The 13,984-nt window shown below is 47.3% G+C and overlaps 1 protein-coding gene across 6 annotated transcripts in view; it reads left to right on the top strand.

The window, feature by feature from the left end:
- LOC128917555 (discoidin domain-containing receptor 2-like) overlaps positions 1 to 13,984 on the top strand; it is a 62,958-nt gene that overhangs the window by 23,961 nt on the left and 25,013 nt on the right. For 5 of the 6 annotated variants that reach the window (XM_054220835.1, XM_054220836.1, XM_054220837.1 and 2 more), the window contains 3 exons: positions 4,782 to 4,919; positions 9,541 to 9,643; positions 11,880 to 12,108. In XM_054220835.1, the coding sequence (XP_054076810.1) occupies positions 4,856 to 4,919; positions 9,541 to 9,643; positions 11,880 to 12,108 (396 nt within the window). In that variant the 5' untranslated portion in view covers positions 4,782 to 4,855. Of the gene's footprint in view, positions 1 to 4,781; positions 4,920 to 9,540; positions 9,644 to 11,879; positions 12,109 to 13,984 lie in introns of those variants that run through there. The other variant, XM_054220838.1, reaches the window with a different exon arrangement.

Below are 13,984 nucleotides of genomic sequence, written 5' to 3'. Positions count from 1 at the left end.
ACACCTATGAGTCTTGCTCATGACTGTGGAGTTTCTTGGCGCGGTGCTGGCCATCTGTAATGGGATTCCTGCAGCAAACCCTAAGGTCCCGCTCCGAGGTAATGATCTGTGAAGGAACCAGTTAAAACAAATGCCTGTTTCAGTTGGGATCTAGAGAGGCTTGCAAACATGCCAGACCTCCATAATGGATCTCTGGAGGGAGAACAGTACCTGGAGGAGCTCCAAGTCCCACCTTCTTCATGCACATCGCTAAAGAATAGCTCCCTCCTGCGCCCACTGTGCTCTTGCTCGTAGGCCCCATGCTGCGCCGGGGACAGCGCTGGGTCACCGTGAGCTGTTTCTCCGCGGAGACATGGATTGGCTTTTTAGACGTGGTATCTGCCAGGTATACTGGGAAAAACTGCCCTCTTTTGCATTTCTTAGTGAGTTTTTCAGCAGCAAGTAGACCAACTAGACTTTTTTTTTTTCCACTCTCACAATGATTGTAACAGGATTTTATTCTCCTGCAGCCAGCTGTTAGCAATTAGCAACTTGATCCATTCAGTCCTGAGAACAGAGTTTAACACTTTCTTGCCTCTGTGAGGATGTTGCTAATCCTGTTTTTGCTGGTTTTGGGCTTGTGCTGTAGTTTTGGCACTTTCTGTGTATGTGTGGGCAGGTCAGGAAGAAAGGCGCAAGTACAGCAAGGGACTCGAATGCAGCTGAAAGAGCTACAAAGGGAGGTATCAAGTCGTCTACCCAGAAAAAATCATCAGAAGATGATTTCCAAGCAGTTTTTAGAGAGGCTTGTATTTAGTAGTGTATTTCAGCATGTTCTAGCACTGGAAAGCATGCAGTTTGGGAATGCAATCTACTACTAGCTGAGACTTCGACTCGGCAGAAATCAACATCAGTAGTTCTTCAAACGGCGGTTTCCAGCAGTACAAGCTCCTGAGTGGAGCTGAGGCTCCTCTAAATTACGAGGCAGGGGTGAAAAACACTCTTGGTGACCTTGCTCAAGGGAACAACAGCTGCTGTAGAGCAGATGAGAAGACGAGAAATTACACAGTTTGCTCCCTGTGTGCAGCACCTCTCCCGGGACTCCCAAACATGCGCTTTGGTGGTCCAGGACTGGGAGCCAAACGTGGTGGGAAGAGCAGACCTCTCACAGCCTGAGCCCAGCTGCTGGAGTCCCTGTGTAGGGCTGAACCACTTGAAATACTTTGTCACTGCCACATACAAAGGTGAGAATTTGTCTCACCAAACTGTGGCCACCTGGAAATGATGAAGCTAGTTCAGGCCAGCCATTTATGTTCCCTTTGTCATCTGTGGAGATAAACATGTCCCAAGAAGATGCATCCTGCTCATCTTGGACACTCTTTAGGCAAGGGCCAAATTCAAATCCAGCTTTCGTAAGCACAGAGCTGCAGGCAGACGAGCTCTATAGCCAGCTCCAGAGGTTTCCTTGTCTTTCCTGGAGGTCAGGCTGGTCTCTATGGCCACACCTTCCAGTTTTGGCTTGCACTTCCCCCAAGCCGCACCATTTTTTACTTGACCTGCTGAGCTCCGTGTGCCCATCAAGTCCTGAGAAGCCCCTGGTTCACAGGGTGCTGGCTGCGGCAGGGTGGGACAGACAACTGTCTGGGGTGCCCCAGCCTATACCTGTCTTGGCATACCTTGTCCATACCTCCTTGGCAGGAGCTGATGTGGCGCTTGGGCATCTCTGTGTGGCTCTCCTTGTCCCAGCCCTATTCCTTCTTCTCTCCTGTTATCTTTTATGTTCTGATCACTGTATTCAAGCGGTTCAATGATGTGGCAGTACAATGGGTGTGATTTAGGACGTGGCCTGAGCTTTGCATAAAGCCAATAGGCACTTAAATTGTGGTGTTTGGTCTCTACCTGGTTGAATGAGATAATGTTGCTCTTCGTGCTACACATCACGTTATTATATTGCTGCGATATTGGTGGCCATTGTCATGACTTGCTTGCCTGTCATTTTGAGAGGATGACAAACTTAGCATGACTACTCTTTTGTCAAAAGACAAAATCCCTACGCTAAGACTCAGCTCAGTACTTTTCACTCGGGGCGGTAGGTGATGCCGGCTGGGCTGTGAGCCCTGTGCCGGTGGCAGAGGATGGATGCTCCTTCATCCCTGGGCTCTGCTGCAGGCAGCTGCCTTCCTGCTGTTGGTCCTTCTTTGCTGGGCTTTTGGATCAAGTGGGAAGCCAGGGCATTTGAACACTTAACAGAGATGTCTGCAGTTGCTATCTCTTTTTTTTTTGTGCTTCAGCAGTGAGCTCTGGTCCTCACCTAGTGATGTACCATTGCTGTTTCCGTGCTCTCTGGCCACCCTTTCCCTTAACCCTGGCCAAGTCAGAGGGAAATCCAAGGGTGTTTTTTGGTGGGAGCCAGCCTGTGCCTTTACAGATGCCTGACCCTCTCCCTGTTTACCAGGCTGTTTCTGGCCCCTGAAGGGCTGATGAAGGAGTTGGGTATATGTGGGCTCATCCTCTGCCATCTGAGGGCTCCAGTACAGCCGTCAGCTTTCCAACCTCCAGTTGAGAAGTCACCTGGGAGATGTCTCCAAGCTGCTGTTCTCCTGCCAGGGTCTCCTCAGCAACTTGCAGCTCTGTTCAGTGGCTGGTCCAGCATGGGGACCCAGGGGAAGGATCTCCTCTAGCCCAGGCTACACCCCCATAGCCCAGCTGATCTGGGCAGACAACTGATCATGGTCAGGGCACCCCATATACCACTAAACAGCTCTCTGTTGTGTTTCCCATCACCTCTTCCAGTAACATTGTTAAAGTTAAAGCCTTAATGTTCAACACACTTTCCTTTCTCACCTCCTGTGGGAGGACAGTCTCCTCCAGTGCTGAAGTCTCTGCGGTTCCCTTTGCGCATCCTGCTTTGGGAGCCTCTGGGGCACCCCAGCAAATCACCTGCACAGAATGACATCCACCGTGTCCGTCTTCAAACTCTGCTGCAAAAATGTCTTTGCAAAATCTCTCTCTGCGTGGCTACAAGAAGTCTCTGCTCCATCGTATGTGCAGCCTGTCACGGGATGGTGGGACTTGGTGTGTTTGCATCAGAGATCACCCCCCTCATTGCAGGGGGGAAAGACGACCTTGGATGCTCGCACAGCTTGAGAATGCTTGGGCAAAACCTCATTTCTGATTGCCAAACCCTCCTGCTGAGAGATGGCCTGCCTTTTCTCTTCCGTGCTTTGCTTTTGCACACTCACCACCCAAGATGCCACAAAATCACAGAACCTTGTGGTCACCCTCCTTCCAGCCTTGGCCAGGGCGCTCACGTGGACCGCGTGAGGTGGCTAGAGCAGGAGGGGTCCTGGCAATTTTAAGGTCTTTTTTGGGTTTGCTTGCATTATTGCATGGCTGGGCACAGCATCCACCAATCATTAGTTTCCCCTCCTGCATGAGCATTTGGCTCTTTTCCCAAGAAGGCCCTTAGTTGTTTTTCAGGCTCAGAGCCATCTTTTCTGATGGAATCCAGCAGGGACAATGGCCAGTAGCAAATCCTTAGGAAAGAGAATAAAAACAGGGCAAGCCTCAGTGATTCTAACCCTGATTTAGCTTCTGGGCGTCTAGCAATCTGCGGCTGGGGGATTTCCTGAGCCAAAGGTTTTACCTTTGGATTTAAGAAGCCGTGGTGTATCTTTCTGTTGTGAATATATCCAATTGTTTTGGTATCCACGGCAACTCACGGCTGTGACTTGTACAGTTTAATTATGTTGGGTGGAAAAAACCTCTACCTTTTGTTACAAATCTCTGAGCTAATGGCATTTGATGCTCTATCGTCCTTATACGCGTCTATGCACTGGCATAGTGATGGTCCCTTTTTTATCCTCTCTTCCTTTGCTAACAAATCCTAACATTCAATTTTGCTTTTTCACTAGCACTCTGAGGATTCTTGACCAAGTACCCCCTGGTCCTGGCAACTTTTCGTTTATTGATTCTGTTTTCTTTTTGCCTGACATTTCAATATAAGACAGAGCCTCTAACCTGCCTTCTGTAAAGCTGTCTTCCAGGATGGGAACCTCCTCAGGCTCTTTGTAGTGAATGTGGACGCAGAGAATTCACGTAACTTTGCTGATATGACCTTGTGTTCCTTTAGGTGTTATCATGGCTTTCCACTGAAATTGCCAGCGTTTAAGCCCTTTGCTATTTTCCTTGTTTCCAAACAGGAAATTAAGTGTGCTTGCATGTGTGAGTGCACATGCTCTTTTGGCAGCGACGTGGACATGTAGGGAGAGATTATTTTCCCCCTGTTCTAGACATTTATCTTAAGGTTGTGTGACAAGTTCCAGAGTGCCCGCTTGGCTACTTGGAGTAGGCAGCTGGCGCAGGTAGCGGTGTGCATTGGGTGGATACGCCCCACTTGGGGAGCCTGGTTGGACTGTCCAGGTTCATTGGAAATGCAGCTTCAGCACTTGTTAATATAATAAGGAAAGTGAGGAATTGATGGGGGAGCGATTACTTTGCATTGGACTTGTTTAAGAGCAGTCAAGAGAGTATGTTTGCACAGTAGTCATGGCAGCTGAGCTCTTAAAAGCTGAATTGCATTAATAGCTTTAGAGATGGTATAGGTAGTCAGGCAATCATTAATTCTTTGCTAAGCCTCTGATCAGGTGATGGGTCGGAGTAGGGCTGAGGTCAAGACACTCTTGAAGGCATGGAAGGTTGCCCAGCCCATCACGAGGCAATGACAACATAGCAAGTCTGCAGCACAGAGAAGTCCTGTCTTTTGGAGGACTCTCATCTTCTCTCTTTGCTTTGTCTTTCAGAAATGTAGATGGCAGCTGCTGTCTCTGAAGGACTCGCACCCATCTGACCCTGCGCAGCGCCTCCGATTGCTACCATGATCTTCTGCATGCTACTGCTGGCCACACTGCCTGAGCCATCTGGCACCGAAGTCAACCCTGGTAGGGAACTGCCAGGCTGGGAGAGGACTCTAATCTCCCACCTTTCATATGTTCGTTCTCAGCCTTTCTTTGCCCTCTCATGGTGAATGCATATAAGCGTAATGAATGCACGTAAAATTAATCACTAACGTAGTCCCTGGATGTCCTCCTCTGGACTGAGTTGGCCAGTCTTCCGTGACAGCTGTGCTGGAGTGAAACACTTCTGACAGTCCCAGGAGGGCTCAGGCACATGGATATATACTCCTTTCTCTGCCCACTCAAGGGTCTGTGCTCTCAGCAGGCCTCTCTTGAGCTCTGGTTAGCTCTTCATGAGTTTGACCGTGTGGCTTGCAGAAAAAAAACCCTGATTCTAGACTGGCTCAGAGATACTGTGCTCACTGTGGAAAGTAAATTACCAGTTAGCAAAGCATAAGCCACAGCTCTCCAGCTGGCAAGAGGGGTTCTGGAGAGAGAAGTGTGGAAGGAAAGGTAGAAAACCCTACCTGGCACAGAGCTAGGGTGGAGACAGCGATGTGAGCCTACGAGTCCCTGTGGAGGGCATGACCTCTTTTCCTACAGGATTTGGCAAGTTATAATCGTGATGGGGCTGGGTAAGATAATGGTCTGCAATTTATTGCAAAAATCTCTGTAATGAGGTGGTTTGAGCTGGAGACAGTCTGTGAAATAAATGATTTTAATCCTTTTCCAGCTTGGCTGGAGGTGTGGTGGGGCAGCAGTGCTACCCTGAGGACCTTCGTTTACTCTGCTGGGTCTGGCTCTGTTTGTTTGGAGCCCTTTGTCTGGCTCTGACCCTGCTCTGGCCTGTTTGAGAGTTGTGCTGTGACCAGCCAGGACTGCAGTGAGGCCCCTCCCATGTCCAACTTCCAACAGGGATTGCCATCTGGTTCTGATGTTTAAAATCTAGTGGAAGAAGAGACGAGATGGCAGCTAGAGACTCAGGCACACGCAGGTTCCTTTTGGTGGTGGTGGTAAGCACAGAAGTTAGCACACCTGAAGGTGCAGGAATAGCTCCCCAGCCACCGGATCCTGGGAGGTGGGGTGGGCTCGGAGCACAGGGCTGTGGTCCCATCCTCCTGCAATTATCTTTTTCACCAAGAAATAGGCATGTAGCTTTGCTGACACTTCTCAGTTCTGCCTGTGACTTCCTCAAGCAGCTTTGTGTTCTCAGCTCCCACAGCTGTTCTCTGTCCCAAGGGGCTGTGCCCTGTTGTTCCCCCCCAGACTCCAGCACACCCATAGCTCCACTGAGCTTCTCAGCTCTGATGCCCTCAGGCTCCATTGATTATCTTGGCCTGATCTTCTCCAGAAGGGTCTGAAGCATCTCCTGCGTTGCCTTCTAAATCAAAGGGGCTGCTTTGTGGATGATTTCAGACCTATGTAGGAAGGATCCTGTGGAGTCCTTTTGTCTGGCATCAGTTGTTTGACCTCACTACAGAGGTGAGCTGTGACACTTTTCTGAGCCTCAGTGCATGGCAGGAGAGTGTGTTCCTGAGTGCATAGTAAAGGGTCAGGGATGTCTGAGCAGGAGTCCCGGCGGCACCTAAACCCAAGGATGGTTTTGCTTGAAAGGATGTATGTTTTGGTGAGAGCCTTGTGCTGCTTGATTTGGTGAGAGCCACAGCCACCCACAGAGTGCATCCCTCGATGCCAGGGCTGCTCTGGCTTCCATCTGCCAGCCCTACGTTTGTGAACTAATGAGTTTTTTTCAGGATTGCAATAAGTCCTGGTCCCTCAGAGTCCTGCCCAGCTAGCTAGCTCTCTGCCTGGCATTGCTGTAGGGTGTGCACTTGACCTTTAAATAAGGTGTGACCAGACAGGACTCCTACTGCAGAAAGACAAAAACACTTTCTGCTTTCAGATGACAACTCAACCCGTTTGGAAAATCTTCAGGTATTTGCCCATAGTTCAGCAACATACTAGCTTTCCAGCAATAGATGAGATTGTACTGGTCTGTGGTGGGACAGGTAAGAGTGAAGACAGTCAAGGCTAGTTTGGTTTACTAAACTTACTGGTCAGTATCAGAGCAAGGTTAGAGCTCTTGATTGGCTTTCAGCAACCACAATCATCATGTTTGATCCTTGCCACACACCAGTTGCCTCCCGGTGAATGCTTCTGTAAGAAAGCCTCTTAAGAAACCTCAGCTGTATGCCTGAATGTTCTGGGTGAGACCAGAGGCCTGTCCAGCTTGGTGTCCTGACTCCAGCAGGGTCCCATCCCTGCTGGTTCTGGAAGAGTGCACAGATGGGCAACCACACAGCAGTGCTTCACCCCAGGTCTGCTCTCGGCTTGCTGCAGCCCGCTGCTTAAGAGCTTTCTGAGCTAGCACTTGTGTGTTTGCCCGTCATACTGCGAGTTTCTCTAGCTGGTTTTTGAACCCATGTGAACCTTTTGCATTCAGAGTGTTTAATAGATTTAGGATGCATCTGTTGGTTTTGAGCTCTGCTACCTGATCTTTTGATGCCTTCTGGTTCTGGTATTTTGAGAGACAGTAATTGTTCAGGATATAATTTTTTTGTTTTCATACTTCAGTAATCTCTTCTGTAATGGTGAGCCTGCTGATCTTTCCTTTTGCGTCATCTGTGTTACCTTCTCTGCCTTTTGATGGGAGTAGGAAGGAGTAGGAGCTCTATTCCATGTCTGGTGGGTATCTGACCATGAATACAGACAGGGGTGTAACCGTGCTTTCTAGTTTTTGTATGTATTCCCATAACTTTTTTCTGTATTAAATAATCTGGTACCATCAGCAAACATTGTCACCTCACCACCAGTCTTCTTTAGAAGTTTATTTAGGGATATGTAGAACATCACACATTCATTGACGCTGTGCCTGACACCAGCTGCAGCCAAACCCTGCAAACATTTCTACACTGAAATCTGGCAGGTACTTGTTTGGCCTGTGGTGGTTTATTCTCTGTGGTGGTAACAACAAAGTGGGTTTCATGCCTCTGTCTTTTTTTTTGTAGCTTGGTGAACAGCTTTATCCAGGTTTGGTACAGGGGTAGCAGTCCTGAGAGAGAGAAATTTGGGGTTGTTCAGCCTGGAGAAGAGAAGGCTCCGGGGAGACCTTCGAGCCCCTTCCAGTCCCTGAAGGGGGCCTACAGGAGGATGGGGAGGGACTCTGGATCAGGGAGTGTAATGACAGAACATGGGGTAACGGTTTCAAACTGGAGGAGGGGAGATTTAGATGGGATATTAGGAAGAAATTCTTTGCTGTGAGGGCGGTGAGCCCCTGGCCCAGGTTGCCCAGAGAAGCTGTGGCTGCCCCATCCCTGGAGGGGTTCAAGGCCAGGTTGGACGGGGCTTGGAGCAACCTGGGCTGGTGGGAGGTGTCCCTGCCCAGGGCAGGGGGTGGAACTGGATGATCTTTAAGGTCCCTTCCAACCCGAACCATTCCATGATAAATGAGGGACGGCAAGGCTGAGGGGAAGGCAGGCAGAGCTGCGGATGTGGCAGCAGAGCAGTGAGATGCCAGCCGTTACGCGTGCCACCCTGGAGTGACTGGAGCACGTACTGGCGCTTGGCTGCATCACTGCAGACAGGGGAGGAGCTGGGGCTGTTGTGGTGGGGCTGCTGTGAGCTCAGAGGACAATGGCAAAAGATCTATAGGAAAGTCCATTTCCTTTTTTTCTGGGACTTGCAATTGACTATGTTTCTGTCTTTTAATTGTTTCATGGTTTAATCCCTTATAATGTTCATTTTAATCTGCTGTTGATGTCAGTCTGACAAAAATATCTTGCTTGCCTGTTTTGAATACCGGGCCTTAATGAATACGTTAAGATTTTGAGTTTTCTGACACATCTCTAATATTCCAAGACATGTTTAAACACTTGTGTCAGGGGAGAGAGCTTGGCCAGCTTGGATTTGTGAGCTCCATCTGCACTGCCTTTGGTGCGTTGAGCTGTATTGAGCTTGTCGAGCTCCGTGGCTTGAGCCAGTTGTGTCTGTACTCCTTGGAGGCACCGAGTTCGAGAGTCTTCTCCTGCCTGGAGAGAAATGCTTGCTCTGCTTGGGGCTGGAGGCAGGGACCAGACCAGGATGGGGTGGTGTTGGATGATCCGGGGCTTGGGCTGATGTGTAAGCTCTAACCTGCAGTGACACGACTGAGCGGGTGTTTCCATGAGCTCGTCTAGTCTTCTGTAATAGAAGCTGTTGAATTTCTCACTTGTTACTGGACCGGTGAAAATAATAACAGTTCCTATTTGAATGCAAGTCAAGTATCCAGTTTATTCCAGAAGAAGAAGAAAAAGCTTTAACAGATGCTTCCTTTTTATGTCACATCATTATTGATAAATAATTTTTTGTTGTAAAATAGGTCATGCAACTAGTCATGGTACGGTTTTTGATTTCGTGTTCTTAAAATGTTTCTTTGTAAAGTTTTTTGCCTTGCTAGGACTCTGCTGAATGATATTAACTCTGAGTGTATTTCATTACTTATAATTTCAGTTTATGGTAATTATGAAGTATTTCATCCTTTTTATTTGCATTCTCTGTTTCATCGTTACCATGTTTATTCCCTAGGCATGAGAGCCTTTTAATTAAACTTGTCTGGCAATTTAGAAAGAATTGGTACTGAGTTCTTGTTTTGTCTTTTTTTTTTTTTCACTTGTGTTCCCCTTTCCAGCTATATGCCGTTACCCTTTGGGTATGCATGAAGGGACGATACGAGACGAAGACATCACTGCTTCCAGCCAGTGGTACGATTCCACAGGACCCCAGTATGCACGGTAGGTTAATATCTGGCAAAAAAAATGTAATCCTTTTTTTCTTCTAGATATCCACTACGTGATTGAGGAAGAAGTTCCCTCACCCTTAAAGAAACCTGTTTGCTTAGCTTGTTCACTGTTTCCATATTAAATCTAATCAGGGTATAGTGAAAGACCAAGAGGCAGTGGTCATGGCCAGAAGCTGTAATACAGGAAACTCTGATTCAATATTAAGAAAAAACCAATAATCCTTCCCTATGAGAATGAAGTGGTGGGACAGGTACCCAGGGAGGTGATGATGTCTCAGTGTTTAGAGATTTTCAGGTCTTGGCTGTACAAGGCCTTGAGCAGCACACTGTAGCTTTGGAGTTAGCGCTGCTGTGAGCAGGAGATTGGACTCGAGAGTTCCAGAGGTTGCTTCCGACCCTCGTCTTCCGTTAATAAATCTCTAATGGATTTGTGACTTATAGGTCGGGTAGGGACAGTGCCCCTGGGATTCTTGTAGAGCGCTTTAAACTAAATCATAGGAAATCATTTACGGCGATGAACTTTTCAACAGCATCCTATTGAGGAAATGGGCTGTGTCCACTTTGACTCAAAATCCTGACAACTGCAGAGTTAAGAATTGTTAAAAGACAGCTAAAGGATTTTATTTCAATGTCAAGCAGTGCTATAGTCTTTCTCATAAGCTTGTCTTTTCATTTTTTTTGTCATTTAATTTCTCTCAAAGCTACTAACTGATGATTTGCAAAATACTTACAAGTGTAAGTTTCCTTAGAATTGTTTATAATGATGATATCAAAGATTCCTGCAGTTTTGGTGCAAGTCAGATATGAATTTCAGGTTAACTGTGGTGCCTATATTTTTATGATTAATTTGGGCAGTCCAAAATCACAAAATTCTCCTAGTGGTTGATTTTTTTTTTTTTCTTAGTCTGTGGTAGACTGAAAATGCTAAGTGTTGTGTGTTTTAATGGAGTTTGAACAAGCCTGTGGGTCTGAAGGCTGGGAGACTTACTTTGTTCTCTGAGGTGTGGCTTATCTCCAGTTCTGAAAATACTTCAGGCATCACTTACCATCTGTTGCCATCATCTCTGGGCCGGGGCAGCTGGATGTCCACAGGGCAAAGACACAAAGGCACCCTCTAGCTGACTTTGTTTTGTTAGAGGTCATAGTTGTCCTATGCAGATGTCTGTCCCTGTCATTTCACAGTCACCCTTCCTGCCTTTCTTATATCTTCTTTTAGTTGCCACTTCACCATAAAAAAAGTCTTGCACAAACAGCCGACCAGCCTGAGACAAAAGCCTTCTCTAGCCTTTGCCTTGGCCTTTGGTGTCTCCTCCTGGGTAGTGCCTGCCTTGATGTACAGGGGTTGGCACTCTCTGATCCCATCAGAGCCAGGATAGCTGTCCCAAAGACAAGGGCACTTCAAGGGCTCGCTGTTCGCTAAGAAATCCCTGTTGCTAAAAAGCCCGCACGGTCTTTTTGTGTCTGGATAAATTTGTCATCTTTAAAACTCTCACCACCTTGTGGCTTGCAGAGCTGAGCCCACAGAAGCCTAGGTAAGGCTGTGTTCTTCCCTTTAGTGGCTCCACCTGCTGATTGCTGCAGCACCCTGCTCGGCACGCCATCTCCAAGGGTAAAAGCCTGTATCTTTGCAGCTGGTGCCATAATGGTCAATTTTGAAGCAGAGACCTTCACGTTGTACACCGAGCAGTATCCTGCACAAGCAACTCTGCTGAACAAAGGAAAGGTGACAGTTGTGTTGGGATCACCCAGAATAACTTGTAGATGGGAGAGCTTTTCTTTCTGAAATGTATTTTTAAGATAGCTCTTCTTTGTGCTTGTTAGAGCTGTAGGAGGTGGTCAGGCCTTACTGTAGGGGGTTTAGGAGAAGTGAGTACACACTTTGCCAGCAAGGTGCTAAAAAGCATGCAGTACGCAATTACCTACCGAGTAGCATAGTTGATTCCAATCAACATGAAAGTCTGTGTCTGGGAAAGAAATTACTCCAACAGTTAATGAAAGAGATCTGAAACAGAGGGAGTTGTTCTGAACAGGGCAAAACTGGCTACAGGACCCTGATCAAAGTCTCAGTTGACCATCACCCCAAAGGGGAGAGGTATTTGGTAGCCAGCTGTCAGGTCTCACTTGCTGGTTTGGTTTCTTTCTCCCAATTGTCAATGTTTCAAGGTGTTCCCTCAGTTACTGGATCCTTGGAAGTGACATCTTTTTAACGTGTGTCGTTTTCCCCTCAGGTTACAAAGGGAAGAGGGGGATGGAGCCTGGTGCCCGGCCGGCTTGTTGCAGCCAGAAGATGTACAGTTCCTTCAAATTGACCTGCACAAGCTCTTTTTCATCACCTTGATTGGGACTCAGGGACGGCATGCCCGTGCCACAGGCAAGGAATTTGCCCGTGCTTACCGAATTGACTATAGCCGCAATGGAGAGCGCTGGATCTCCTGGAAGGATCGGCAGGGCAGGAAGGTGAGTGTAGTAGGAACTGAATCATGGAGCACACAGAAGTCAAGGCATCGAGAACTAGACTGTAGAAGGCACATCCTCTACGTACTGCCTAGTGCATCGTACTTTATCCTGACTCTTCTCTGTCAGGCATTCAGTATCCACTGCCTTAGTGCTGTGTTTGCTGTGACGTTGGACTGTTATTCCTCTGACCTGATCCCCTAAATCCCAGCCACTGCTGTGACTGAAAACTGGCTCTTCATTACCTTTCTGTCCATGTTCAGAACATCATGTGAATGTCCCTCTACCAGCCAGACACTTGCTTCTAAATTGGAAGCTGCAAAGCAGATCCCTGCTTTGTGATTTAAAAAAAAAAAACCACACACAAAAAAACCCCAGGGACGAGGTGGCAGGGAGTGGAGATGAGTTTCTGAATTTCTGATAGCAGTGTTTAATGTCGGCAGAAATGAGGAGGAAGGATTTTAGAGGGTAGGAAATGTGCTGTGCACACAGACTCAAAAGAGGCTTCCCCACTCACCAGTTATCTCCTGCTGTCTCCAGATTGGAGCGCGCAGCTCAGCCCCAGCTGTGCTCTGGTCATGTTCATAAGCCTTTATTAAACTTCCCCTGGGAAGGAGTCCCCTTCATCGCATCTGCAGCTCGTCTGACCTGCTGCCCCTGCCTCAGGCTGGCTTGTGGAGTCTCAAGACCTAAGCCAGACTAGAAAAGGTACTGGGTGTGGTGATGTCTTCTAGCCCTGGGGATGCTTTGGAAGTCACGGTGGGGTCTGTATTGCAGTGTTAAATAATAGCTTCTAGCTTGTTAATGAATTATTTGCTCACTCAGACCTTTGACTGGCTATTTGGCCATTACAAGTATCTTGTCCGTCCCTCACATTTTGATGGGTACTACAAATGCTGTGTTTGCAGCATGGGAGGGGGAAGTTTAAACTCCATGGGGCTAACTGTTCTTCATCGGTGCTTTCTTAGGGGAAGTCTATCTGCTTCTCAAGCTATATCAGTATTCAGTTGGTTACACATCCACAAGCAGCTAAACGGTTTTTGTCTCCCACCCCAGTCCTGTGCAGAGCAGTGTTCTCGGGCACTCAGGACTGTGTTAGTGTCGGGTGTTATGATTTACTATGGGTCAATTTTTGAAAGATCTCCCTCTTAGGTCGTAATAAGGTAAAGAGGATATATTCAGCTGTGTATGATGCTATAAGTTGAGACAACCTGGATTCTGTTCTGCATATGTGGAAGTTCACATATATTCTGTCAGTGTGTGTACCTGTTCCCCATCAAATGAGACCAAAAAGTTTTCCCTCCTGGTACTCTTGGAGAAGATGCTTCTGCTCCTGCTGTTCTGGACATGATGTACATAATGGGGTGCAATTCCTGCCCTTTCAGCTCCTCTGTAAAGTGACCTTCCATAAAACATATTTTTCAAAATGTGTCACCAGTATCCATTAGTGAGCCCATATCTTAAAAGCATTGCTGTCTGGTCAAATAATTTGATAAAAATGTCCTGTAAAGTCATTCAAGCCTTGGAATGAGGTGCAGGTGGAGATGCAAGATCCTAATTTACTTATTTGTATGCATTAGGGAGGCCTCTTCCACTCCTGCCACTGATAGATTTCCAGTCACTTTGATTTCAGAGTGTGACTATGTGAGCCCATCTTGGCATGTCTCTGTCCAAGGAGATCACATAAATAGTTTCAGTAAAAAAAAAAAAAAAAAAACAACCAAACAACAAAAAAAACCCCCAAAATGCCAAACAAAAAACCAACCCCTTCATTGTGCCGTTTAGTTCTAGATCTCACAGGATGTTGCCTCATCAGATATGTAGCATATGCTGCACCTCACCAACAAAGTCACCTCCAGCTCTCATTTGCTCAGTAAAG

The sequence above is a fragment of the Rissa tridactyla genome, chromosome 14 (assembly GCF_028500815.1).
Source record: "Rissa tridactyla isolate bRisTri1 chromosome 14, bRisTri1.patW.cur.20221130, whole genome shotgun sequence".
In the NCBI taxonomy this organism is placed as follows: Eukaryota; Metazoa; Chordata; class Aves; order Charadriiformes; family Laridae; genus Rissa; species Rissa tridactyla.
Note: the sequence above shows the minus strand (reverse complement) of the source record. Positions and strands in the feature narration are given on the sequence as shown.